General features: G+C 38.6%; 1 protein-coding gene across 1 annotated transcript; it reads left to right on the top strand.

The window, feature by feature from the left end:
• Positions 1-891: 891 nt before the first annotated feature.
• snx18a (sorting nexin 18a) lies at positions 892-26,790 on the top strand. Its single transcript, XM_056250579.1, has 2 exons — positions 892-2,692; positions 26,284-26,790. Exons 1-2 carry the CDS (start codon positions 1,228-1,230, stop codon positions 26,535-26,537), a joined length of 1,719 nt encoding a protein of 572 aa, XP_056106554.1. The 5' UTR covers positions 892-1,227; the 3' UTR covers positions 26,538-26,790.
• The last annotated feature ends 765 nt before the right edge of the window (positions 26,791-27,555 follow it).

Genomic DNA, 27,555 nt, shown 5'->3' with positions numbered 1-27,555 from the left:
TTTAATGTACTTTAAAATATAATTTAATCCTGTGATCCAAATGTTGAATGTTCAGCATCATTACGCCAGTCTGTGATGTGATATAATATTATAGCCTACACAGAAATACATGAGTATACTTTAATGTACCAACGGCTCACGCAGCCTCTCGAGGAGAAATCGAAACAAATGAGCACAACACAGACAAAGAAACTAACATTAACATAAATAAATGTGTAGTTTTTATTTTAATATTATAATTAACATGATGACACAAAGCAACATCACACGACCAAGAGTGCAGATGTCCTGAATATCATCACGATTGAAAACGTGGCACTGATTTCATACAACAGTTCAATAAGCAGTTAAAATTAGTTAAATAATTAATCTGAATGATTCAGCGTTTGAACGAATCGTTTGAACGAATGACTCAATGACTAACTCAGTAAGACGGTCGCTTGGCGCCACCTAATGGTAGTTTATTTCATGTTTAATCACACACACACACACATAATACACGCACGCGCACGCGCGCAAATACACACACACACGTGTATTGATCTTCACTGACAGTCCAAGTAATGCATGTGTCTTCTCTTCTTTGAAACACAACGTTAATCTTAAATTAAACCTGCCTCCTCCTGGTATATAGCCTCAATTTAGTCCTGGAGTTGCTCGATATCCTCCAGTAAATTTACACGTGGCTTTTCTGGTCATTTAATGTAATATCCCACGTGATGGCGTAATTGCGTGTTGATGTAAAATAATCACTACAATTTTCATTGAACTGTTTAAAAGAGACGATTCGCGAAAATCAGAAGTCCTCACTATGTAATGTATTTGATTCGTGCTGCCTGGTGCTAAGCTCCGCCCTCGACTACCCGGACTGGTTGTGCTCTCCTCGGCGCTGTTTAGGGTGAGTGAGTGTACACTGCGGTCGGTGTGGGACGGGCGTACAGCACAGCGACTGGGCTCTGGATGGTGAATTCTACGGATGAAGAAATTATTCTGCCCACCACTCTGGGAATTTTAAACACGACAGCTGACAGTCACGTTATCATTTAAGCGGTGTGAGGAGGACTCTGGAGATAGATACAGGGTTTACGGTTCCCGCAGCTGACGCGCAAGTTGTTGTCAGTCTCGCAGGTTAGTGAGTGAGTGAGTGAGTTTGGGTTGGAGTTAGCTAGCTGATACGCTAGCCTTAAACGATTTTAAATTCATCGAAGCTTGTATATATTTTGTGTCATGGCTCTGCGAGCGAGAGCTCTGTATGACTTCAATTCAGAAAACCCAGGGGAGATATCAGTGAAGGAGCACGAGATTGTAACTCTGTACAGCGAGCAGGACATTGAGGGCTGGCTGGAGGGGGCGAACAGTAGAGGGGATAGGGGGCTTCTCCCTGCCTCCTACGTCGAGGTATTGAGGAATGACACCGTCTCGTCTTTTAACAACAACTCTCGGTATGCCAACATTCCCACTGGTGGTTTTGACTTCAAAAACCAGACTCAAGAGAGCTACAACAGTGCACCAGCAGCACCCAGCTTCACAGCCTACCCTGCTCTACCTCAACAACAACAACAACATCCAGGGACCCCAGCCAGTGATGATGATTGGGATGATGACTGGGACGATCACTCGTCCGTAGCTGATGAACCAGGGATTGTTGGTGGAGGATACAGGAATTATGAAGGTAACGGACCCTCTAGCTACAGCATCTCCACATCCTCCATGCCTAGAGGTGCACAGCAAGGCAAAAGTTCAGCCACGGTCAGCAGAAATCTGAACAGGTTCTCCACCTTTGTGAAGTCAGGCGGTGAGGCATTCGTCCTGGGGGAAGCATCCGGCTTTGTGAAGGATGGGGATAAAATTTGTGTGGTAATGGGTCAGTACGGTCCAGAGTGGCAGGAAAACCCTTACCCATTTACTTGCACTATTGATGATCCCACCAAGCAAACGAAATTCAAAGGCATGAAAAGTTACATTTCCTACAAGCTGACGGCAACCCATACGCAGAGTCAGGTCAACAGAAGATATAAGCATTTTGATTGGCTCTATGCACGGTTGGTGGAGAAATTTCCTGTCATCTCAGTGCCACACATCCCTGAAAAACAAGCCACCGGTCGCTTTGAAGAAGACTTCATTTCTAAAAGGAGAAGAGGGCTGTTATGGTGGATGAATCATATGACCAGCCACCCTGTACTGGCCCGGTGTGATGTTTTCCAGCACTTTCTCACCTGCTCCAGCACGGACGAAAAGTCTTGGAAGCAAGGGAAGAGAAAAGCAGAGAAGGATGAGATGGTCGGTGCTAATTTCTTCCTCACCATCAGCACTCCAGCAGCCCCTCTTGACCTGCAAGACGTCGAAAACAGGATTGATGGATTCAAGGCCTTCTCCAAGAAAATGGATGACAGCGTGATCCAAGTCAATGCCACGCTTAACGAGTTTGCAAGGAAGCAGATAGCCGGGTTCAAGAAAGAGTATCAGAAAGTGGGACAGTCTTTTAAGTATCTAAGTCAAGCATTTGAGATGGACCAGCAGTCATACTCGGTCGGTTTGAACCAAGCAATTGCGTACACGGGAGAAGCCTACGAAGCTATTGGAGACTACTTTGTGGAGCAGCCTAAACAAGACGTGGACCCTGTGATGGATTTGTTAGCCCTGTACCAAGGACACCTTACCAACTACCCTGATATCATCCATGTTCAGAAAGGTAATCATTTACTCACTTATTTGTATCATCATTGAAATATGCATGAAACTGTGTTCAGCTAGATCAGTGGGCATTAAAGATAACAGGGTAATTTGCTCTCAGAAGTTTGCTTTGCTTGACTGATCTGTTTGCATTGAAGTGCCACAGATTCACTGGCTGTTCTGGTTTCATCAGACTGCTGAGTCACATGGGGTGGTGAGCTGTTGCTGACGTGCTGTGTGTGTTTTTCCTGTGGTCTGTAAATCAGCCACATACAATGACAAAGACTGAAACTTTTGACGTACTGAATTGTTTGGAAGGTTGACAGGAGAGTTTCAGTACACATGCAATTATTCAGTCAATTGCTGTGCATTGATTTGAGCATGGATGTTATTGTTACAGACAGTGGTACATTCTAGCTTAGTGACACATTTCTGACACTTAAAGGGATACTCCACCCAAAAATGAAAATTCTGTCATCATTTACTTACCCTCAAGTTGTTGCAAACCTGTATGAATTTCTTTCTTCTGCTGAACACAAAGGAAGATATTTTGAAGAACAATTGGAACCAAACAGTTGTTTGGCACCATTGACTTCTATAGTAGAAAAAAAATTACTATGGAAGTCAATGGTGCCCCACAACTGTTTGGTTCCAATCGTTCTTCAAAATATCTTCCTTTGTGAAACTCATGCAGGTTTGCAACAACTTGAGGGTGAGTAAATGATGACAGAATTTTCATTTTTGGGTGGAGTATCACTTTAACAGTTGATAATGTCCTTGATTGTGTATTATAAAGAAAAGTAATTTTATTTCAGATCAAAAGATGCATATATACTTCATTTTTCATCTGGAATCATGATGCTCCAGAATGCAAATAAGACCCTCAGAGGATGTGGGAAGTGCAGCAATCACACCTTCTGCTGTTTGATTAACTGCTTGAATATTTATGACGCTCATTATCATTTGCAGAAACATGTGAGACTTTAGGCTCTCAAATTCTAGGTTGAGATGATTTTTGAGATAGACACCCTTTTTTTTAATGGAGCCACTAGCCTTATAATGTAGGTCTCGCATAGCTTGCAATGATCACTTAACATGAATTTTTCAATCAAGACTTTTTAGTTTAAGACCGGATTGCTTGTAATATTTCTTTTTTGTACTGTGTTCTCTAAATTTCATTGCAGTTACATCATGTACTTATGCAAAGTGTAGCAGTCATCATGATTTAAACGAAACGGTCGAACCCAGAGGCAAGACTTCATTTTGAAATGACTAAAAATGATCATATATACAACACAGTTCAAAAGTTTAGGACCAGTAAGAAATTAATACATTTATTCAGCAAGTAAGTGTGCATTAAATTGATCAAAAGTGACAATAAAGACATTTATAATGTAATGAAAAATTTCTTCTTTTTAAAAAGAAATTATATTCATCAAAGAAGCCTGAAAAAAAAATGTACCAATTTTCACAAAAATATTAAACAGCACAGCTGATTTCAACACTGATAAGAAATGTTACTTAAGCAACAAATTAGCATATTAGAATGATTTCTGAAGGATCACGTGACACTGAAGACTGGAGTAATGTCTGGGGCATTTATACACATTGTCTTGTATGTTTTCAGAGAATGACTTGACGGATAGGCAACACTGAATGTTACAAGCTGTTTTAACAGTCCACATTTATGTGGCTTCTAGTAACCACAACATGAACAAATAGACTTTGTTAAAGCCCATAGAGATTGTCTATGAGCTTAGCTTGCAGGGTAGCAGTGTACATTTATGTCTGCCATTTCCTTATTGGAAAGTAGCTAATGTTTTGATCTTGTTGTTCACAACAAAATTTAAAAAGTAGCCTAAATTTAGGTAGATTTTTATAACTGTTGAATGTGTAAACCAGATGTTTAATGAGGTACAGACTGGTGCTGCAGACACACCACTGTCACTGTATTGTGCTTTGGAAAAATTGAAATGCTGTTTCGTACTTCCAGGCAGCAGATGGGCCTCAGTCTGTGACCGATCCAGCCGACTGTCTAGGACTGAGGTCACCTGCATCTGGCTGAAGCCCACATGCCATTCCTGAGCACTTGCCAAAGGTGTTTGTATATTTAGCAAATTCTTATTGTCACTGTCACCATATCATTTTACCATGGAAGAAACAGCCTTATTATAGGTGTATGAGTGCTGTGAGAAATGTCATCTTTTCTGCATTCTGTCTGTGGTTTTGCCCACAATGTCACAGTTAACATATGCAACTGTGTGAGCAATGAGCATAAGATGGAACATCGACAGGTTCTGAAGAAACGATCATCCAGACTTTGAATGAGTCAGTAGAAAACTATGAGCAAAGCTGTCCACTTTCCATCACCACTGTGACAGAGTAAATACTGACATGTTCTCCGATTACAATGTCTGATGGCAAACAAAAAGAGACATTCAAATCCCCTGAGGAGTAGGGGGTCATATTCTAACCACTTCCTGTCTCGTGATCTCCTCATAGACATTTAGACATCTATCTTTCATAAGAAATAATGATAATTTTGGCTTTGAATTTGAATAGCTGCATTTTGACAGTTTAGTTGTTAAAGTTTCATCATATTGTCATTTGCCATCTACTCAGATTTTGTCCCCCTTTTAATAATTCTCATGGTGATATGAAAATCAATACCATAAAAACAACTGCACCTCAGAAATTATGCCTAAAATAGTCTACAACCAACTAAACCACAACATCTCAGTAAACAACAGATGAAAGCTTATGATTTGCGTTCATCTGTAATTCAACATAATGCATTTGCTGTTTTCTTTTTTTCTTCTTCTTCTTTTTTTTGTAAGATGATCAAATTTCAAGGCCATCATAATATCCACAGGGATAAATGAAAGGTCTGCTGTGTTTTTGATCAAATACACATGAGCACAGCATGTATTGATTTGTAGCCCCCATTAGCAATGGAAGTGAAGAGCCATTAGTAAGTGAACATACTGACGTTGGTATTTAAATGGGACCCTTTTTTCCATCGCTTTTCTGTGATTTGCATTGAAACATATTAAAGTAGGCTATATGTGGTTCTTAAGACAATGAGAGGAAATAATGACTCAAATGTGATGTGGTTAGCTGCGGAAGTTAGCACTGTGCTTAAACCCTTAACCAACCACCGAACGGCTATCTGAAGTCTTTCATCTGTTTGACACATTTCCAGTATTGTAGACATGTCTAATGTTATCTCTAGTCATTTGAGGGGAAGTCTGAAAAGACCTCTTTTAATGTAGTTCAACTTATGTTTTCTCTCTCCCGTGAAACAAGATTTGAGATGTCCTAGTGTGCTATATTCCAAGTCTTCTGAAGCCAAAAGATAGATTAGTTAAGGGTTGTGCGCATTCAATCTGAACAAGTGTGTTTTGAATGTATCTTCCAAAAGTATTTTATCTTACTTAAACTCCATGATTATTTTAGGTTGAAGTTGTTTAACCTGCCTGCGCCGGCGGGCCCATTTGCCATTGCATGTTTAAAACAATAATATCTTAGTAAAAACCTAAAGTAATATTGCCAAACTATATATCATTTGAAAGCTTAAAATCTCTAGTTTTCATATTTGGTGGCTGTTATCTAAAATATATTACAGAGGAGCAGAAATTTATCAATTTGCAACAAGAATATTTCATATTCATTAGGAGTATTTAGGCCTTTATTTTGAAATAACAATAAACATGAAAAATCATGAAAGATTGGTAGAAACCTCAGTTTGTTTTCATGCCATGAGTTCAAAAGATAACACCAATTCCATTTTATGAGAAAAAAAGTTCTGAAAATGTTTTAAATATAAAGAAAAATGTATGGATTCTCAATTTGTAATGCGGCTGTGAGCTATTACGCTATAACGTAGTCTTTATGCATTTATTAGAGGTTTAATTCAAATCAAATACTGCCAAACCACCCATACTACTTCTGAATAGGATGTCTACTTCATAAATTGTATGAAAATTATGGAAATACATGGTTCAGATCACTCAAAACATATGAAAATGGAGGCGCCCTTATATGGGCAGTAATGGAGTCTGGTGTTCACCTAGTGAAAAAGTTGGGTACTGCGCCCGAATAAAATCTTACTGAAAGCTAATTTTTTGAGATATCAACCTAAAATTTGGAATACAACTTGTTCAGATATTTGACTTTAATTTTCTTGCAGTTTTAGAGTAAAATATATTTTGTAATATATATATTTTATATAAAATATTAATCATTATATTTTTACATTACACAATTTCATAAACTCAAACTTATATAACTTTTTTTCTGTTTCATTTTTTACAATTTCTAGACTTCTACAATAATCTGGAAAATGTTTTCTTTAAAACAAGACCAGCCATAGGTCTATATTCCAAAGCATTCCTGAATTACAACCATTTAAGTTTGGATAGTGATTTTTATGTCTATGCAAAAAAAAGGGGGGTGCCAGTTAACAGGTTAAGTGTTTGTCTGATACACTTTGTGACCTGTGTACAAGTATAAATTGGGCAGTCCGATCGAGTCACACTTTCCTCAGATAATTTTCTTAAAACTGAAAATGATGTCATTATACCCACCCTTTTTTTCTGTAGAACACAAAAGGAGTTGGCTAATTGTCTATCTCTTTTTCATACTACAAAAATTCATGGTGAGCACCATTCAAAAGTATCTCTTATCTTAGTCTCTTTTATATGCTCACCAAGGCTGCATTTATTTGATCAGGAACCTAGTAAAACAGTAATATTATTACAATTTACAATTACTATTTTCTGCTTTAATATATTTTAAAATGTAATTTATTCCTGTGATGGCAAAGCTGTCACATGATCCTTCAGAAATCATACTAATATGCTGTTTTGATGCTCAATAATCTTTTCGTACTATTCTCATTGTTGAGTTGTGCTGCTTTTTATTTTTGTTGAAATCAGGATAGTAAATTTTATATTTTGATGAATAGAAAGTTCCAAAGAACAGTATTTATTTTAAATTGTAACAATTTAAAAGTATTTTTCTGTCACTTTTGATACATTTAAAGGGGTCATGAACTGAGAAATCAAATTGTCCTTGAGGTTTTGACATATAAGAGGTCATCATATTATAAGAATATCCTGAAAGTTTCAGAACTGAAAACTTCCTTGTTAGTCCAAAATCAGCTTTTATTGTTTCCAGGCCCAGCGAACGACTCGTCCTGGAATGTGCCTATTTATGACGTAATAAGGTAGTGAATGACCGCCTCTGCAGAAGAAAATCAACTTAGAAAATCAATGCCCACTGGCGTTAGTGAGATGAGAACAAGAGAAGAGCTCAGGGTCACTCACTGGCCTAAAATACCTTCCAAATGATCCTACGGAGCCCCTAAAGGGACCTTTGCAAAAATAAAAAATTAAAGACTTTTAAGGAATTGGTTTATCAGGGATATTAATCATCTTATGAATATTAATCATAATTATCAAACATATTCATAAGATGATTAATATCCCTGATAACCAATTCCTTAAAAATAAGGATTTATTGGTCGCGTTGTAACCAACAGTTTAATAACACTTTGGTCTTTTTTAATCTAGAGGAGAAGTTTAAACTTTGACATCCATGCTCTTGTTTTCCTAATAGTAATGACAGTGACGCAAATTGTACAAATTGTAATGCTTGCGCACGTGCACGCGATAGTCTTAATTTTTTTATTTTTGCAAAGGTCCCTTTAGGGGCTCCGTAGGATAATGCTAGGAATTTGGATATTTATTTTCAACAATGTGAATGTCTCAGTTGAACATTATTTATTCGTATTCGGTACATTTCACTGGATTCTTTGGTAAATCAGTCAGCAAACTCGGCGCAGGCTTTTACGATATGAACTCGACAGTATTGCCACAACATGTAAGTAACCGTGTTAATTCTAATTCCTGATCTGTGACCATTGTGTCATTTCTGATGTAATGATTCATGTAGCTACAGTAGTCAGATGTTCTTTGTCCTGTCAGTAAATCAAACCAGTGACTAAACGGTCAACTTCACATTGTTTCTCTTAGTAGGGTGTTAATAATCTGTTATTTAAACTGATTGACTTATATAGAAACCGATCAAAGAATGCTGTAGCTGTCAATCAACTGTGCGTTTATCACTGACTGAGTTCTTGACTCGCGCCAAAACTCCCATAATAATCAACGAATCTCTTATTTACATTGTGTTTGCACTGTTAGTTATGATAAAAGCATTCGTTAGTGTGCAGAAATCGAGTTGCAATGACGAGATCGCTGCGTATGTCTGTGATCGGCTACAATGCTCATCACTGCAACCTTTCATGCCACAATATAAATATAATGCCATAGATCTAATTGTAATGCTATAATTATCACTTTTCATGAGTAGTTAACATTGAAAGCTGTAATAGTAAAAACGTGCTAAAAGTTTTCGAGAGAGTTCCACATGTAATACTAGCTATTTCGTATGCAAAGCTTTTAGCCAATCACAGCAGTGGGCGTTTACACTGAAGTCTCACACAGACACGCCCCTTCAAACAGAGCGTTCAAATCTATTTTTTTACAGTCTATGGTTCAAATCAGAGGCTAAAATCAGGCTAGGAAAAATGCCTTTTATTCTAAATTTGACCATTTTTTTAAGTAAAAATCATACTAACATTATTAGTGCACCCCAGAAAACATTATGAAACAATTAAACGATGCAGTTAATGACCCCTTTAATTCATCCTTGCTAAATAAAAGTATTAATTTTGCAGCAGTTCTGCCTTAAATCTTCTTTTGATTCACTGAAGGAAGAAAAAATACAGGGTTGGGAATTGCATGAGGGTGAGTAACTGATGACAAAATATTCATGTTTGAGTGAATGATCTCTTTAATCCATCAGTCATGACTCATGACCGAAAGTGCCTAATTGTTACTTTAATGGTGTGTTCACACCGAACGCGAATTTAATTATTTGTGCGAGTAGATTACATACAAAGTCAATGCAGAGACGCGAATAGACGCGTCATTCGCGCCGGGCGTTGCGACAGACGCGAATTGGGCGACGCGTTTGCCGCGAATGTCTTCCGCGCAAGTTGAAAAATTTGAACTCGAGCGAATGTTCAAGCGTCTAACTAGAAGCGATAGACGCGTATTTGACGCTCTATTCGCGTTCGGTGTGAACTAATGTGAGAATAATGGTGTGTTCACACCGAACGCGAATAGAGCGTCAAATACGCGTCTATCGCGTCTAGTTAGACGCTTGAACATTCGCTCGAGTTCAAATTTTTCAACTTGCGCGGAAGACATTCGCGGCAAACGCGTCGCCCAATTCGCGTCATTCGCAACGCCCGGCGCGAATGATGCGTCTATTCGCGTCTTTGCATTGACTTTGTATGTAATCTACTCGCGCAAATAATTAAATTCGCGTTCGGTGTGAACAGACCATAAGTCTTCACTGTCACTGCTGTTTATCAGGGAAGATGATTATTAGAGTCATAAAATTCAGCCACCATAGAAGAGACAGCAGCTTCTGAAATGGGCTGAAAGCTGAAATTCATTGGTCTCCATTTAGGTGCTGAAGTACTAGCAAATGTCTTGTAATTCACAGCGGGTGACTTTTGTATTTTCCTTAATGCCCATGAATCTAATGGTGCCGTTCCAAAGAAAATTGGACTTTCTCTCACGTTGTCACTTTTTTGCCTGTGATCTGCATTGCCTTTTCATTTGTTTAAATAGCTAAATAATTTGATCTGCCACTTTTATCATCAGATCAAAGTCCCATGCAAAAAGTCATGATCCAGATCTGTGTAATATGTTCGGGGGTGTCAGTAGGGGACTTGTGTTCTCTAGTTGCAGTTCACTGGCAGGACTGCATGTGTTGTGTAATAGGATATTACGTAATGCCTGAAGAGGTTCTGCAGCAGCAAGCTTTATAGGGGCTCAGTTGAGTGCAGATTCCCACGTGTGTCTCCGCCTTTCTCAAACCATTTTAGTACAAATGGTTTGCCCTATGTGGTTTTCTAATGTTTTAATACACTTTGTTTGATGTTCGATAGCTTCGAAAATACGCAGTGATGTCTGGAATCACTTGATAAAGTAGATGAAAATACATTTAAAGGCACACTGTGGAACTTTTCAACCTTTATAATATATTACCAAAACCCATTGAGATGGAACATCGACTTACAATAGGTTGAATGACACGTCTGCCGAAGCCTGAAGGTGTCTGTATCGCTTTTACTAGCACTATGTAACTTCGGGTTTCGGGTAGGAACCCGAGTACAAAAAGAACTACAAAATTCGACCGCTTTACGGCATACGCCACTTCCCCCACCACCCCAACTTCCTCAAATTCTAACGTGATAGCGCAACTTGCGTTTGATTGCCGGCGTCTGTATGTTGTCGTCATCATGGCTGAATCAACAGCTACTCGGAAGAAAGCGAAGAAAGCAAAGATTTTGTCAGAGGAGACCAAAAAAAGAAAAAGGGAGAGTTTAAAATAAACATCGGCATAAAAGTGTATATATAATGTAATATTTACTGCGAATTTGTGTAACAAAACTGATATAAGTCACAACATACTGCCGTATACAAATGTAAATGTTTTTTTTCCTTTCAGCTCATATATGTTTGTATTTGTGTAAAAGGAAAAACAAACTGAAGACTACAAATAACGGAAATATGTAGTGAGTTATATCAGTTTTGTTACACGATTTCCCGACTACTCGATTTCATCTCCAACCCATTGCAAAGAGATCCTGAAGACGTTAATTGTTTGCTTCAGGTGTGTTTGATTAGGGTTGGAGATGAACTGTGTAGGGCAGACGATCGGCAGGAGCAGGATTGGGCAACCCTTGTCAATGCGACTTACCTGATCAGACATTGTTTTCTGCGTATGCTACTTTTATTCAATTTGTTTTCTTTATAGGATTTATATTATTATTTTGGTCACTTTTTTTTGGTTACTTTCTCCAACATACAAATCAAATGCCGTCTGCACACACATAAAGACACGGGAGGTTGACCGGTTGACTGTTTGTTGACTTTTGCGACAATGCTGCGGCGCTTGTGGCCTCTAGGGGCACTAGACGTGAAAATTACAGGTCAAGCGCACCCTAGTGGCCAAAAATTCCACAGTGTGCCTTTAAGTGGAAGTTGTGCAGCGCCAATCTGCCATATACATAAAATTATAATGAGAACACTATAGAATGTTTTGAATTCTTTATGCTTTAGTTGCCCGTGTTTCAGCACGTTGTTACACTTTTTGGCTAGCACTTAACTAGTTCAAGTTTGCTTGCATTTGTGTCCTTTTGTGCAGATACAAGTTGTAATGTTATGTTTATGTTATGTATCTAGAACATAGGATGCGTCATATAGAACGGGCTTCAGTTTACTGGTGCTCATTCAATCTTCAGCCTCACCTCATGCAGCTGCTATTCCTTTTCAATTTTCACTTTATTGTTGGAATCTTTTCTAAAAAAATGTCTCGCATCCCACAGCGTCTACTGTTTCACATCAACATACACTTCAAATTATTAACAATACAATTAACACCACTTGATACAAAAACCACATACAAGTATGTGGTTTTTAAGTAACCACACACAACTGCAGTGCATCAATTTAGTCCTTTCTATTTTTCAGAATCCTGACCCCTACTTAGACCCTCAATTCTGATTTATTAATTTACATTTAATCATTTAGCAGACGCTTTTATCCAAAGCTTACAAATGAGGAGAGTACTAGAAGCTATTAAACTAACAATAGGACAACAATATGCAAGTGCTGTGACCCTTCCCTGTTTATTCTAAGGCAGCTAGTGGTTCTCAATCCTGGTCCTGGGGACCCACTACACTGCACATTTTATATGTCTCCTTTATCTGACACAGCCAGTTCAGTTCATAGAGCTCTTTCCTAACGAGCTGATGATCTGATTCAGGTACATGCACTTTTACAAGTTGATTGTACAGAAATGTGTGTTGGCAGTGCCTGTACACAACCATCATATAATGATAAAAAATCATCCAGTGTTTTTGTTTTAATCTCCTTATATGTTTTCCCCTGCCTCAAATTGAGCCGTTCGTTTTTGTGACATCAATAAAACGGACGCCCCTCCCACGATTGTTGATTGACAGCATCGTTTCAACACAGACCCGCCCTCGCTCGTGAGCGAGCTGTCAATCATAGTCTGCGCGGACCGGCGCGGTCATTGTTGATATGCTGGAGCGCTGTCTATGAGCAGAATGGCGTCTAAGCGATTGTGGTGTTCTGTTCTTGGGTGTAATAACGAACACAGCAGTCATTTTAATGTTCCTAAATCCGAACCGCTGAAGACGCAGTGGCTGAGTTTGTTTTCGAAGGGAATATTCCCCACGAGCAACGTCAATGCTCTCATGTTTGCGCGAATCATTTCTCACCAGACTGCTTTATAAACGAGGGTCAGTATAAAGCTGGTTTTGCTAAGAAGCTGCTCCTGAAAAAAGGATCGGTACCAACTATTCGTGTTCCTGCAGCTGCTCGAGAAGAACTGAAGTGAGTGTGACGTTTTATTAACCTTTATGTTAATATGTATATAAGGGGTGTAACGGTACATGTATTCGTATTGAACCGTTTCGGTTCGAGGCTTCCGGTTCGGTACGCATACAAACCGAACGATTCCTTGGACCATTTTTCCTGCCGTCCAAATTTGCGCTGGCGCGACCACCACAACGTTGCGCAACATCAAATCATAGACAGTAAAAGAAATGGACAGAGCGATCTCATTGGAACTCAGTTGAGACAGTTGAAGCCCACTCTTAGCGATTTTTGAGAACTTCCGTTCCTGACGCGCAGACTCAGACCGACTCAAACTAAGCTTGATGACGTGAGCAACCTGTCTGACAGACGTTAATCTTCTAGTAGCTGTGCGTGAAAACTGCCAACGTTAATCTTGCAGAGACGGGGAACTTGAGCAAAGAGTTCTTTGGCGTGAGTGAGCAGGAGTAAGAATTCCGTTGCTTTTATGGACTCATTATCTATGGGCTTCTCCCTTGACGGGACGTCCCCCCAATTGCCTGCGAGCTTCTCCTCCTGTCTGTACGGTAACTTCTGTACAGCGCGACAGAGAGTCGAGTGGTTATGACGCAATCGTTAGCCTATTTTTACTAAATCTGTTTCTACGGGGCCATAGTGTAACATAGAAGGTAATGGAGCCCTTTATACATTGTCGTGTTTCTTTAGAAATAAATAATGGACAAATGGAGTCTTTAAACGCCTCAGATGTAAAGTTATTCGCTGTCAAAGTGACGCAAAAATGAATGGGAGTCAATGGAAATGCTAACGCAAGTGAAGTTCTGCTACAACATGGCGGCACCCGGCCGACTTCAACTTCCGGTCGATGGATTACCCCCTTGCATCAAATGGCAAGCGTAATGAAAGCGGAACGAAACTGCGTTACTCATTATGTGCTGCACGGATCGTTTATCAGTTCGGACCAGCAACATCTGTGCAGCGCGAGCCGATCTCGATCAAGCGACACTGTTACAACACAGCGCTAAGATCCAGTGAAGAAAACATTAGAATTCGCCACTGAAGTAATAACATCGCTGCGAGATCTAGTGAGAAGCATTCACATTTCTCCGTTATTAACCGTAGATCTCTATTAGATCAAACAGCGCTGACGTGGACACCAGGAGAAATATTGTGCCGTGAATGAACTAATAGGCTAACTTACTTTATGTCCACAGACCAGCAACATCCACCATGGATTTAATATAGTAACACTAAATGTAACCAGTTTGGCTGGAATAGTGAAATGCTTTCAAGTACTTCACACATCTTTTTCCAGCACTTCAAAACTCAAATATTATATAAATAAATATAAGAGTTCAGATGCAAACGCCTCTAAGTGCCATTTGAAATTTTCTTCTAGAATGATCATTTTTATGAAGCTTGTATATTTAAGTTCAGTAATTTCACTCAAATGACAATTAATAGGTAATCTTCATTGCCATTTAAGTGAAATTACTGAACTTAAATATACAAGCTTCATAAAAATGATCATTCTAGAAGAAAATTTCAAATGGCTTTTGCATCTGAACTCTTCATATATTTAAATGTTATTTTTAATGTGATGACCAAAACATTATTTATTTGTTCATCCTTTAAAGATGACACCCATTTATAAACCTGAAAGTTTCCAGATGTAGGAAAACTCACACTTTTTAAAAAAAATATTTTTTCTTTTAACAAATAGGACATTTCTCTGGCATTTCTTACTTTTTGCTGTATCGAAAACGTACCGAACCGTGACTTTAAAACCGAGGTACGTACCGAACCGTGATTTTTGTGTACCGTTACACCCCTAATGTATATTAGTCTTTGCAAGTCGCTAGCTTCACGGTTCACAATGAATGCGACTAAGGTTTACACTCAGGGTACATTACGGCATGTTTTCTACGACGTTCTCAATATAATTCATAATCCCACGTTTATAATGAACAACGCGTTATGGTTATTGTGTTACAAACGGTGTACGCGCAGAACAGAGCTGTTTTTGACCAGGTAAAATAAGTGTTTTCTTACAATACTAATGAGAATTTTTAATTAAAGTAGGCCTATATTACAAACTTTTAATTTAGACCCTAAAGAATCATATTAGCTTGTGCAAAAATGGCATTATATGACCCCTTTAAATGAGGGAGACATACAAACTGTGCAGAGCTGTGGGTCCCCAGGACCAGGATTGAGAACCACGCTATCGTAATCTTTTTTTTTTTTTTAAATAGAGTAGAAGAGAAAAGAAAAGAAAAGAAAAGAAAGTGTTAGTATTAATGAATTAAGTGTTGCCGAAAAAGACTGATCATTCTAGCATATACTACTCTAATAGATGTTTCTTTTTCAAAAACATGCATTATTGATAATCTAGCAGTGGTATTTTTCATATTTTCATATTTGGATAGACATGTTTGCATGTCTTTTTTTTTTTTTTTTTTTACATTATCATCACCATGATGGACACGCTCCCTGTATGTTTACAGCATTAGTTAAGAGATTTTTTTTTCCTTGAGAAAAATTAACATATAGCTATTGTACCTGATATTTATCCAAATGAATCGATATTGAATCAAGATCAGAATCAAATCACAAGCTTATGTCATTATACCATGTAAACATTGTTTTTTGTCACTAAACTTTATGAAATTCTGTTTAGTTACTAAATGTTTTGACAATCACAATAACAACCCACACCCCCCTACAAAATTCTCGAACTCAAAAGTTAGCAGCCCTGTTTATTAGGCTGCTGTCACTTTTTACAACCTCATGCACAGATCTAATATACATGCACGTTCCAGTTTTTTCCCTACTGGTTACGTTCACTTAAGACATATCGCGCACCCCTGGTTCCAACACTTTCGATTTTCTGCCTGACATATTAACGCATGGACCAGCTGTTTTAACATTCTGTCATTGAGTGACTTCGCCAATTCCAGTAAATTTTTGTTTTGCAACTAAACGACTGATTTAGAAATTTAGTTGACCAACCCTCTTCTCGTAATGACAATGAGAGGACAGCCCTAAAATATGATGTTCACACAAGCAAAGGCGTTCTGGCTTTTACCATTAAGAGACCATTTACACATCAGCACCAAAGTGCACGCTGATAAATCGGCGAATATACACTCACCGGCCACTTTATTAGGTACACCTGTCCAACTGCTCGTTAACACTTAATTTCTAAGCAGCCAATCACATGGCGGCAACTCAGTGCATTTAGGCATGTAGACATGGTCAAGACAATCTCCTGCAGTTCAAACCGAGCATCAGTATGGGGAAGAAAGGTGATTTGAGTGACTTTGAACGTGGCATGATTGTTGGTGCCAGAAGGGCTGGTCTGAGTATTTCAGAAACTGCTAATCTACTGGGATTTTCACGCACAACCATCTCTAGGGTTTACAGAGAATGGTCCGAAAAAGAAAAAACATCCAGTGAGCGGCAGTTCTGTGGGCGGAAATGCCTTGTTGATGCCAGAGGTCAGAGGAGAATGGCCAGACTGGTTCGAGCTGATAGAAGGGCAACAGTGACTGAAATAACCACTCGTTACAACCGAGGTATGCAGCAAAGCATTTGTGAAGCCACAACACACACAACCTTGAGGCGGATGGGCTACAACAGCAGAAGACTCCACCGGGTACCACTCATCTCCACTACAAATAGGAAAAAGAGGCTACAATTTGCAAGAGCTCACCAAAATTGAACAGTTGAAGACTGGAAAAATGTTGCCTGGTCTGATGAGTCTCGATTTCTGTTGAGACATTCAGATGTTAGAGTCAGAATTTGGCGTAAACAGAATGAAAACATGGAACCATCATGCCTTGTTACCACTGTGCAGGCTGGTGGTGGTGGTGTAATGGTGTGGGGGATGTTTTCCTGGCACACTTTAGGCCCCTTAGTGCCAATTGGGCATCGTTTAAATGCCACGGCCTACCTGAGCATTGTTTCTGACCATGTCCATCCCTTTATGGCCACCATGTACCCATCCTCTGATGGCTACTTCCACCATGTCACAAAGCTCTAATCATTTCAAATTGGTTTCTTGAACATGACAATGAGTTCACTGTACTAAAATGGCCTCCACAGTCACCAGATCTCAACCCAATAGAGCATCTTTGGGATGTGGTGGAACGGGAGATTCGCATCATGGATATGCAGCCGACAAATCTGCGGCAACTGTGTGATGCCATCATGTCAATATGGACCAAACTCCCTGAGGAATGCTTCCAGCACCTTGTTGAATCTATGCCACGAAGAATTGAGGCAGTTCTGAAGGCAAAAGGGGGTCCAACCCGTTACTAGCATGGGGTACCTAATAAAGTGGCCGGTGAGTGTATATACACATAGAAAAACTTTTAAAAAGCAGTTGAGCTTACTGTAAACAGTGCGGAGTAATCGCATCATCTCTATAAGAACTTTATGATTGGCCCAAAGCAGACTTCTTTTGACCTCGTACATACTCGTACCAGTAATCTTCATTCTTTGTTCACACACAGCATCTTACCGGTAATTTACTGGTAATGTTACAACTTCTCATCTTGGTAAATTGGCAGAACCAATTTAACTTTGAATAAGAACTTTGAAGGTAAATAGAGGTGATGCAGTTTTGTGATACTGTGTTGTTTTGTATAGTCAAATGTGCATAACAATCTGTGTGGGGTAAAGCTAAATAAAATACAAACAAAATACAGAAGAAAATTGTGACATTGAAAAGAAAAATGACAAAATATAAAAACTAGTGACATTTTCAAGACTAAAATAACTCTACTCTAAATTAACAGATTCCGCACATTTTTCCAGTTCAAGCTTGTCTCAAATGCAGCACAAATAAAGGTATAGAGTCTGTAACAAGGTGTATTAGTTCAGATGTTCACACATGATGTCTTAAAGGGATACTCCACCCAAAAATGAAAATTATGTCATCATTTACTCACCCTCAAGTTGTTTCAAACCTGTATGAGTTTCTTTCTTCTGCTGAACACAAAGGAAGATATTTTGAAGAACAATATATTACTGTTGTACTGTTGTTTAGATATCTCAATTTAATAATAATACTAACACTAATAATAATAAATTATAAAAAAAAATAAAGGAATAATCACACTTTTTCTTCTATGTTGTAATTTTAACAGTATAAAGCTCAGTTGTGCCGCATGTTGTTTGACAAAAAAGTATAATTTCATATAAAAGATCAATTAAATTAATGTTTTATGTCTTCATTTGATTACTAGAAAATTCACTACAAAACATTTCATAGAAATTATATATTATTAATAAAATTGTTGTTTTTATTAATATTCAAGCATCAGAGACAATGGCAGGCAATGTTTTGTAGTGAATTTTCTAGTAATCAAATGAAGACATAAAACATTAATTTAATTGATCAAGGCATCTCTGGCATAATGTTAATAACACTTCTATAAATGACTTACAGTTTCTTTACAGTTATTGTGGTAAACATACCTAAAGTACCAAAAAAGGTACCGTTGGGTACCGGCACCGAATTTCATGTACCGGTTAAAATGTGAACGGTACCCAACCCTATTCGTAATGCGATCTTCCAGCGAAACTTCTCTTTGTTAAAGCGTGCTGAATTTTTCCAATTATTTAGTCGCTTAAATTTCGCACCTCCACAATGGACTGCAAGCTCGCAATACTGTAATGTTTGAATGCAACGCTGTCATCTCAAAATCCAATCAACTTCTGATGAATAGATCCAAGTTCGTCCTTATTTTGTTTCTTTTCTTTTTTTTTCAATAATCCGCTATACTTGAATGTGCATCACAATACGACCAGAAAGATCTGTCTCTACTTCTGTTTCATTGCAATTTTTAAGCAGTGTTAATTGTCGAAAATGTAATGTTTAGTTGTGTCCTGATTCTCACAGTTCTGGTTCTGTGTAAATACTCATTGCTGTGTAAATACGGATTCAAAACACTTTCTGTTGAATAGCCTGTATGTCAGGAAATGTCAAAGGGAACAAACTTTGTCCGTGGCAAAAACAACACAGTCCAATGTAAATAATGTCTGCAAATTAGTGTAGTGCTCTCAGTCAGCTGATGATGGAAAAAATGTGATGCAAAAATAACCAAATGTATTACGTTCTATTCAAAGTAACGGTAACATAATTAGTGATGAGATTGTAACGATTTACATTTAAAAGCAACGTCGTTCCCCAACACAGGGCTGTCTGAAATCTGTCTCACTTGCCTGCTGTTTTTCATCATTGACCTGCATCTTGTCTTCCTTGAATGCACTTTGTCTTTATCTTGAGTGCTCTTTTGAACTGCATTTGGGAGAGTCGGTGTGTTTGTGGGAGCATGTGTGTGTATGAGGAATTTCGGTGATCTGGGTTACTCTCAAGCGAAGGCTTCTTTGGCCAGAAGGCAGATAGTGTGGAGTTTGGGGGGATGGGACGTTTGGGAATGTCTTGGATGTTTCTCCTCACAAGGAGGGAAGTCAGCCATCTGTGCTCAATACTTCACTGATACACTCAAGGCTTTCAGAGAGAGGATAATAATGTCATGAGATCTGAACTAATACACCTTGTTACAGACTCTATACCTTTATTTGTGCTGCATTTGAGACAAGCTTGAACTGGAAAAAGTTTGTGCGGAATCATAGAGTAGGGTTATTTTAGTCTTGAAAATGTCACTAGTTTTTAAATTTTGTCCCTTTTTTTCAATTTCACAGTTTTCTTTTGTATTTTTTATTATTGTTTTATTTAGCTTTACCCCACAGATTGTTATATGCACCTTTGACTATACAAAACACCAAAGTATATCACAAAACTGCATCACCCATATTTACCTTCAAAGTTCTTATTCAAATTTTTTATTTTTCAAATGCACAACTATTCCTATTGTATAATGCACATTTATAGTTTCGATTCAGTCTCTTTTTTTTTTGTAAACTCCCATTTTTATTTTTATGTTAGTTTCATCTCTAGTTATTGTCTTAGTATTTTTATTTTTATTTTATTTCTCAGCTCTGTCATCTTTACCACACACTACCGTTTAAAAGTTTGGGGTCAGTAAGATTTTTTTTAAATGTTTTTGAAAGAAGCATCTATGCTCACCAAGGCTGCATTTATATGATAAAAAATACAGTAAAAAGACTGCCTTGCAGTTAGAAGTTCATTTCTTTCGTCCTAAGGTGGAAGATGGTGTGTAATGACTATGACTGTTATTATGTCAAGTCACTCGATGACACTTAACCCTCAGACGGTCTTCGTTTCGGAGTCACATCCTGGGCCTTCCCGGTCAGAAGTGACCGGACACCTAAAAATGAAACTTCCTCCATCCCAGTAAAACCAATGCAATTTATTTTTGTTCTATAATATTTATTCTTTTTAATTTAGTATTTTGAGACAATTTGATTGAACCTATTAATATTTATGCAATATTTATGGTAAATTTTTTGCCATTGAAAATAATGAATTTTTTATTTTATTTTTATTTTTTATTTATTTTTCTTCTATGCAGTATTTTCGGTTAAAATAGAGACTAGGCTTTCAGAAAAAAAAAAAATGTATTAAACATAAAATTAAATAAATCATGTTATTGCATGGGTTTACCACTAGGTGCCTGTATAGCTCTAAATGGAGATGCTTGTGAATTCTAGTTGTTTTTGGACCAAATTACCGTATTTTCCGCACTATACGGCGCACCGGATTATAAGGCGCACCTTCAATGAATGACCTATTTTATAACATTTTTCATATATAGGGCGCACCGGATTATAAGGCGCATAAGATACTGCAGTCAAACGTTTGACTGGGTTTGCGTTATGCATCCACTAGATGTCAACAAATGTCAACAAAAAAGTCAGATAAAGTCAAACTTTATTAAGCTTTCTGAGAACTCCGTTCACTCCCATGGTAACGTTGTTCAAACGTTAAAGGAAAACTCCGGTCAATTTTAACATTGAGCTAATTTTTTGTAAATTTGGAGTGCTGTCAGTACAGATAACAACGACAAAAACCGGTGTTGCCTACACCGTGTTATCCTCTTTTTAAAATTTGCACCCTGTTGACTTAAACGGGAAAAGTTTTAAACCTGCTTTTAGCCTCTTAACAACCTTAATGTGTCATTACAAGTGCACAGCCATGCGAGTGAACACGGTGAATCTGACTCCAGTAAATGTGAAAGATATGAATAAAAATGATGTTTATTCAGCCAGCTCACATACCCGTATTTTCTTCCTGTTTTCGGTCGAAGTCCACAGTAGGCGATTGTAGAGTGCGCGCGCGCGATCATTGGTAACTAAGCAACAGTGGAGACTCAGACTGTCAGCCGATGACGGTGCTGTGTGGTGTTCTGAGAATATCAGCTCAAATGGATAGTTCATCCGAATCAGATGTTGAACACACGGAGGAGGTTTGATCGCGCGCAGCGCGAACTCGACAATCAACTACTGTGGACTTCGGCCGAAAACAGGAAGTAAATACGGGTATGTGAGCCGGCTGAATAAAGAGATTATTCCTGCCTTCGTGAAAGCTCGGATCACAGTTGAGACTGATATATCAGCCCAGGCATCCACGATTCATTGGCAGATAGTGGCGTAAGTCGGCCGGCGCTGTCTCCCCGTCTTGGTGAACGTGTGTTCACCATCCATATATAAGGTGCTCCGCATTATAAGGCGCACGGACGTTTTTTGAGAAAATTAAAGGCTTTTAAGTGCGCCTTATAGTGCGGAAAATACGGTACTTACTTTTAAGATGTGGATTGAATGTATTTTTTTAGAAATTCTCAAATAATACTTTTTGCCAAGGTTTATAACATTTTATTAATGATTATTTTAATAATTTTAATAATTATTATATTAATTATATATATATATATATATATATATATATATATATATATATATATATATATATATATATATATATATATATATATAATTATGATTATTAATTATGTTATGTTTTTCACTCTTGATGTTTTAGAGTTTCACCCCTTCATTGCTGAGCACTTCTTTCTTCATCGTGGCCGATTTGTAGATAATTTTTGTGTTTTTGTCAATTTCCCATTCATTTCCTATGGGGGTCATTTTTGACCGAAGACCAATATCGTTACTATTTTTTTTACGACCACTTAGCATGCTCGGATCATGAACTAAATTTTTTTGTGTGTTCACATATCTAATGGCAGAAAAGTCACCAAGTTTCGTAACATTCCGATGAAGCTGTGATTTTTAAAAATTCAAACAGATTTTTTGTAATCTGAATTTATTGGTGTGTATGTGTATAAAAGTGTGTTTGTATGTGTGTGTGTGTGGGTGGGTGTGAATTTTTTGCACTCTTGATGTTATAGAGTATCACCCCTTTACTGCGGTGTACTTTTTTTTAGAATCGTGGCCGATTTGTAGATTGTACTCTATTAACCCTCATACGGTCTTCGGTCATTTATGACCGGAAAATTTTCTGTTTTGAATTTCTAAAAATCACAGCTTCATCGGAATGTTATGAAACTTGGTGACTTTTATGGCATTAGGTATGTGAATACAAAAAAAAAATTGAGGTCATGATCCGAGCATGCTAAGTGGTCTTAAAAAAAAATTTGTTTTTGTAAGTTTCCCATTCATTTCCTATGGGTCGGTCATTTTTTACCGAAGACCACAAGTGTGACTATTTTTTTTACGACCACTTAGCATGCTCGGATCATGACCTCAATTTTTTTTTGTATTCACATACCTAATGCCATAAAAGTCACCAAGTTTCATAACATTCCGATGAAGCTGTGATTTTTAGAAATTCAAAACAGAAAATTTTCCGGTCATAAATGACCGAAGACCGTCTGAGGGTTAATAGAGTTCATTCTTGTTTCCTGTCATTGTAATATGAATCAGGTTGCTGGGGAAAGCAATGTCTTTGACGTTCACTGACATTGTTGAAAGTTTTATTATAGTCAGTTGATTGGTCAATCATGGTAGCCTGACTTCGTCATACTCATATTCTAGTCAGAATGTGAGTCTGATACTGCTTCATAGGGCTTTGATTATGAGGCGTGTCTTAACCGAACCAGGAAAAAAAAAACTGCACTCAATTGGATAGACCTACAACCAATGAGAGCAACGCAGTAAGTCAACTACTTTGCATAGCACAGTTGTCAACTACAGAACTCAAATGCACGCACGCTGGAAGAAGTAAAATAACGAGTGTTGCTTCTTTTACTTGGCCCTCTATGAGTGCGACCAAAGGAGAAACCACAACGACAGGGTTTTCATTGCGTCCCATCTTCTTAGTTACCATCGGAGCCAGCTGATAAATCAAACTTTTGCCGAATCCCATAGGAAGGACGGCAAACACATCTTTCCGATCGACAAATGCCTAGATTGCAGTTCTATGTTCGTCTTTTAAAATGAATGCGCTGTCGATTTCTTTTATAACGGACGCGATAGCGGAATCTCTACATCTCAGTTCTCCAGCGGCAGTCATCTCTGAGGGAAACCAGTTCAACCCAAGCGCTCTTTGATAACGTGAGGATTACGTCCCTGCAGATCATCTGTCCATCATCGTATAAAGCCCGCCCTGGCAATTTGATTGGCCCGACGATTTCTGAACCGATCATAATTACTCCTCAATGGAGCGAGTCCAGACCGAACTTCCCGATCAAAAAATGTTGTGGGCGGGGTTCGGGCTGGCATCCAGGCTACAATCATGGCATTCTGCTGTCAAATATTTTTGGAATGAAATCGGCAATCTGCATAGCTGAGCTTGTTTTTACATCTCTTGTATCATATCTCTCTTTCAATATTTCATGATAATTTTTTTATGATGATGTGACCTTTTTTTCTCCTGTCATTTCCACTAAGATAAAAGAAGCCCTGTCTATCGCTGGCGCTGATAAAGCAAACATTTTACCAATCTGGCACAACCGTACAGACTACAGAGGAAAACATGTGATTTTACTGCATTTTAACTTCCATGTTCTATGAGCTTGCAAGACTTTTGCAACAATGGCAGAGCTGCACGCAGCTGCCACATATCTCATTACTCATTCACTTTACTTCCTCTTGTAGACAAAAGCTCCAGAACAAAAGATAGCCTAATCAACATTCATTTCAAACAAACATTCAGAAGCATCAGCTGTAGTGAAATCAATTTTATTTTGTATTTGATCGGAGCTTGATGGCCTTCTACATGGCTATAGTCTAAAGCAGGGGTTCCCATTTCCAGTCCTCGCGCCTCCCCGCTCTGCACATTTTGTATGTCTCTCTTATCTGGCATGCTCAGTTGAGGGGTGGGTTCCATTCGACAATATGTGCACTGCGAAGTGGACTTAAAAGGGGATTTTAGAGGGAGATTCCAGTTCCGAAGCAGGCTGACAACGGTAACAAGTCAACTATCATTATTACAGGTTAAATAAGATAAAAAGACATGTTACCAAATTACATTTATTTTATATTAAACATTGCAATTTATAAAAGTAGATTATGGCATCAAACCTTAAACTCTTTTAATATGCTCATTGCAGGGTGGGTGTAGTGAAGTGAACTTCAACAGATATCCCATTCTCAGGGAGTAGGCAGCATTGAACACTGTGTAGGGACCCTGTCAGCCGGGACGCACCCCAGGTCACGGCGCTCTCTGCTAAAAAGCTGATGGTCTGAATCGTTAACTCCAACTCTCCCACCATATATGATGTTTTATTAACAAAGTTCGGGAGAAGCACGTTCAGATAATTAACACGGGTGGAGAGCACTCAGCAATCATGATTAAAACGTATATATAGACTCCGCAGTCTCACCTCATTTCTCTGACAGTTTAGCAGCGTCCCTCCACCACCCCTTCTCCACTCTTCTAGTCCTAAACCACTTTACATATAGGGGGGAGTACTCTGGGTTCGGGCCGAATTCCGAGCTCGGAGCCCTCCCCCCGGACAGCACGCCAAATACGCATTATACTTTATTCCCTTTAATTGTATGTAAGTGTGAACTCGTGAACTAGCTTAAAAAAAATCACAAGGATTCGTCACTCTGGGTCACATGACCACAAACTATTAAATTACTTCCTTGAAGTCTCTAATGGACTTTTGGAAGGGCCCTTCGTGAAGGGATTCAGTTGTTCACTTTCATTTGGACTGGAATTGGGAATTACTGGTCTAAAGAAGTGCTTCTCAAACCTGTCCTGGGGACCCCCACCACTGCACTGTCTCCCTCATCTAACACACCTGATTCATCTCGTCAGCTCATTAGTACAGACTACAAGACTTGAATTGGGTGTGTCTGATGAGGGAGACATCCAAAATGTGCTTTGGTGGGGGTCCCCAGGACAGGTTTGAGAAGCACTGGTCTAAAGCAAAGGCATAGCCCAAATTCAGGTAGAAAGTAAACAATCTGTATTGAAATAAGCAGCAAATTACAAGCAATAGGGCAAATAAACACAATAGAACAAAGTTAAATATTGCGTTTAAGTTTTTCATGTAGGTCTGTTCAAGTAAGAAATACAACAAAAATTAAATAGTCATAATATATATATATATATATATATATATATAAAACCTGCATAGTCTTCAATATGCTGCTGTCACTTTAATTAGACGGTATGCACAGATCCAGTATACTGACACATACATTTTATACTTATACGTTTGATTTTGTCTCAACAGACTGTTTACGTGAATACTCACCAAGGCAGACATTTCAAATGCAATAAGCCACACAAGAGAACTTCATTTGAGTTCTCACACACTGAGGCGGCTTTCAGACCTGGCGTTGGCATACCAGTACCGGATTCAGTTTTCTTGCATGGTTTGTTGTGCTTTTAATAACTTATGAAGTCCATTCCGCTCTTTATTTTCTCATTCACTTATGTTTCATTAGCGCTCTAACGTATATTTACCCCTCACCTCCTTTGACGTGCTCTTGCACCTCCCCACACCTTGAAAACCCATACATTCGCCAAAATAGTAGCCTGATAATTATATCATAAAAGTGACATCCTGGTCATGCCATATTGCTCTTTTCAAAACATGTTTTTACAACAGCCACATTCATGCAGAAGAACAGACGAGTGTAACCTGTTGAGCTATTCGTCATAACTTCTCTCTTGACTGAATCTGAGTCAATATTTAGTCTCATCCTGGTTCTGCTTTCTCCACAGGTGCTCTGACGAAGGTGAAGGAAAGCCAGAAGCACGTAGAGGAAGGGAAGATGGAAAGCCTGCAGGCAGACGGCATCAGGGAACGCTGCAACATCATCTCTTTCGCCACTCTGGCTGAGATCCAGCACTTCCACCAGACTCGAGTGCGGGACTTCAAGTCCCAGATGCAGCATTACCTCCAGCAGCAGATCAGCTTCTTCCAGAAGATCACAGGCAAGCTAGAGGAGGCGCTTCAGAAGTATGACGATGCCTAAATAAACCACAGTTCAATGGGACTGAAAGAGCTTTACCTTGCCCGGCAAAGAGCCTGGTGAGGGTTAGCCAGCCCCTAGCAATATACGACAAACCAAGAGTCTAAAATTGATGAAATTTATCCCCATACAATGAGTGTCCATTAGAAGGAACTGAATGACTTTTTTGGGGAAAGTATTTAGTGAGATGGCGATAATAAACGTCTAGTCTGGACTGTGTTTTCCTATGTGAAACTGCTGAGGAGGACAGAGACACGCAGGACATAGTCACAGAGAACATGGAATATCTTTGATCCTGCTACTAATGTCATATTTTAAACAGTGTTCTTCACACAGACGAATGAAATATTAATATGACTTGAGGGGCTCGTGTGGCTCCTCTCTGCCACCTTTTAAACACTCGAGACCCTCTTAGCCATTCTTAGATGTTTACAGACCTTACAGAGCCGCTGTCATCACTGTTGTGCCTTTCGATCTCGTCTTGTTGGTATTTTCATCATTTCTTAAAAAGAACTATATATTATTCTTATTCTGAAATTTGTTTTTACAAGGTTTGATGTTATTATCTTAATTATGTTATCTTAAAAGTCACCCCTGCTTAAAATGGCAGGACGAAGGAGTAGCTGGCTCATGTTTTGAGATAGGTGTGGGAGTAGCTTGTCACAATGCTCTAATTGGATATCCCATCTGATTTGTTCCCCCCACTCCCCAAGATATTTTGGGCCAATGCTGAACAGAATGTGCATTTGGGGGGAAACCGTTAGTCGTAGACAACTGAGCAGGCAGGCACCTACATTTTTTTTTTTTTTTTTTTTTATGTGATGTAAACAGGAAGCACAGCACACTCAGGATAACATGAGTTCATTTTGGACATTTCTGCCTACCATTTTTTGGCTTATGACATTTCTCAAAACTTACAGTCAGAGAATCCAGTTTATTTTCTACTACAGATTTCTACTTATGAACCACACCTAGATGTTCTGAAATATTACAGAAGATTCCAAATAAATTGTTCACCTAA

This window comes from Rhinichthys klamathensis, unplaced genomic scaffold (assembly GCF_029890125.1).
Source record: "Rhinichthys klamathensis goyatoka isolate OS25496 unplaced genomic scaffold, OSU_Roscu_1.1 h1tg000071l_1, whole genome shotgun sequence".
Taxonomy (NCBI): Eukaryota; Metazoa; Chordata; class Actinopteri; order Cypriniformes; family Leuciscidae; genus Rhinichthys; species Rhinichthys klamathensis.
The sequence above is the reverse complement of the archived record's forward strand: the minus strand, read 5'-3'. Positions and strand labels throughout refer to the sequence as shown.

What these genes read in the sequence shown, in the direction of transcription:
- snx18a (XM_056250579.1), top strand. Translation starts at nt 1,228, where the DNA reads ATGGCTCTGCGAGCGAGAGCTCTGTATGACTTCAATTCAGAAAACCCA. An exon ending in TATCATCCATGTTCAGAAAG is followed by an intron (nt 2,693 to 26,283) that starts GTAATCATTTAC and finishes CTTTCTCCACAG; the next exon opens with GTGCTCTGACGAAGGTGAAG.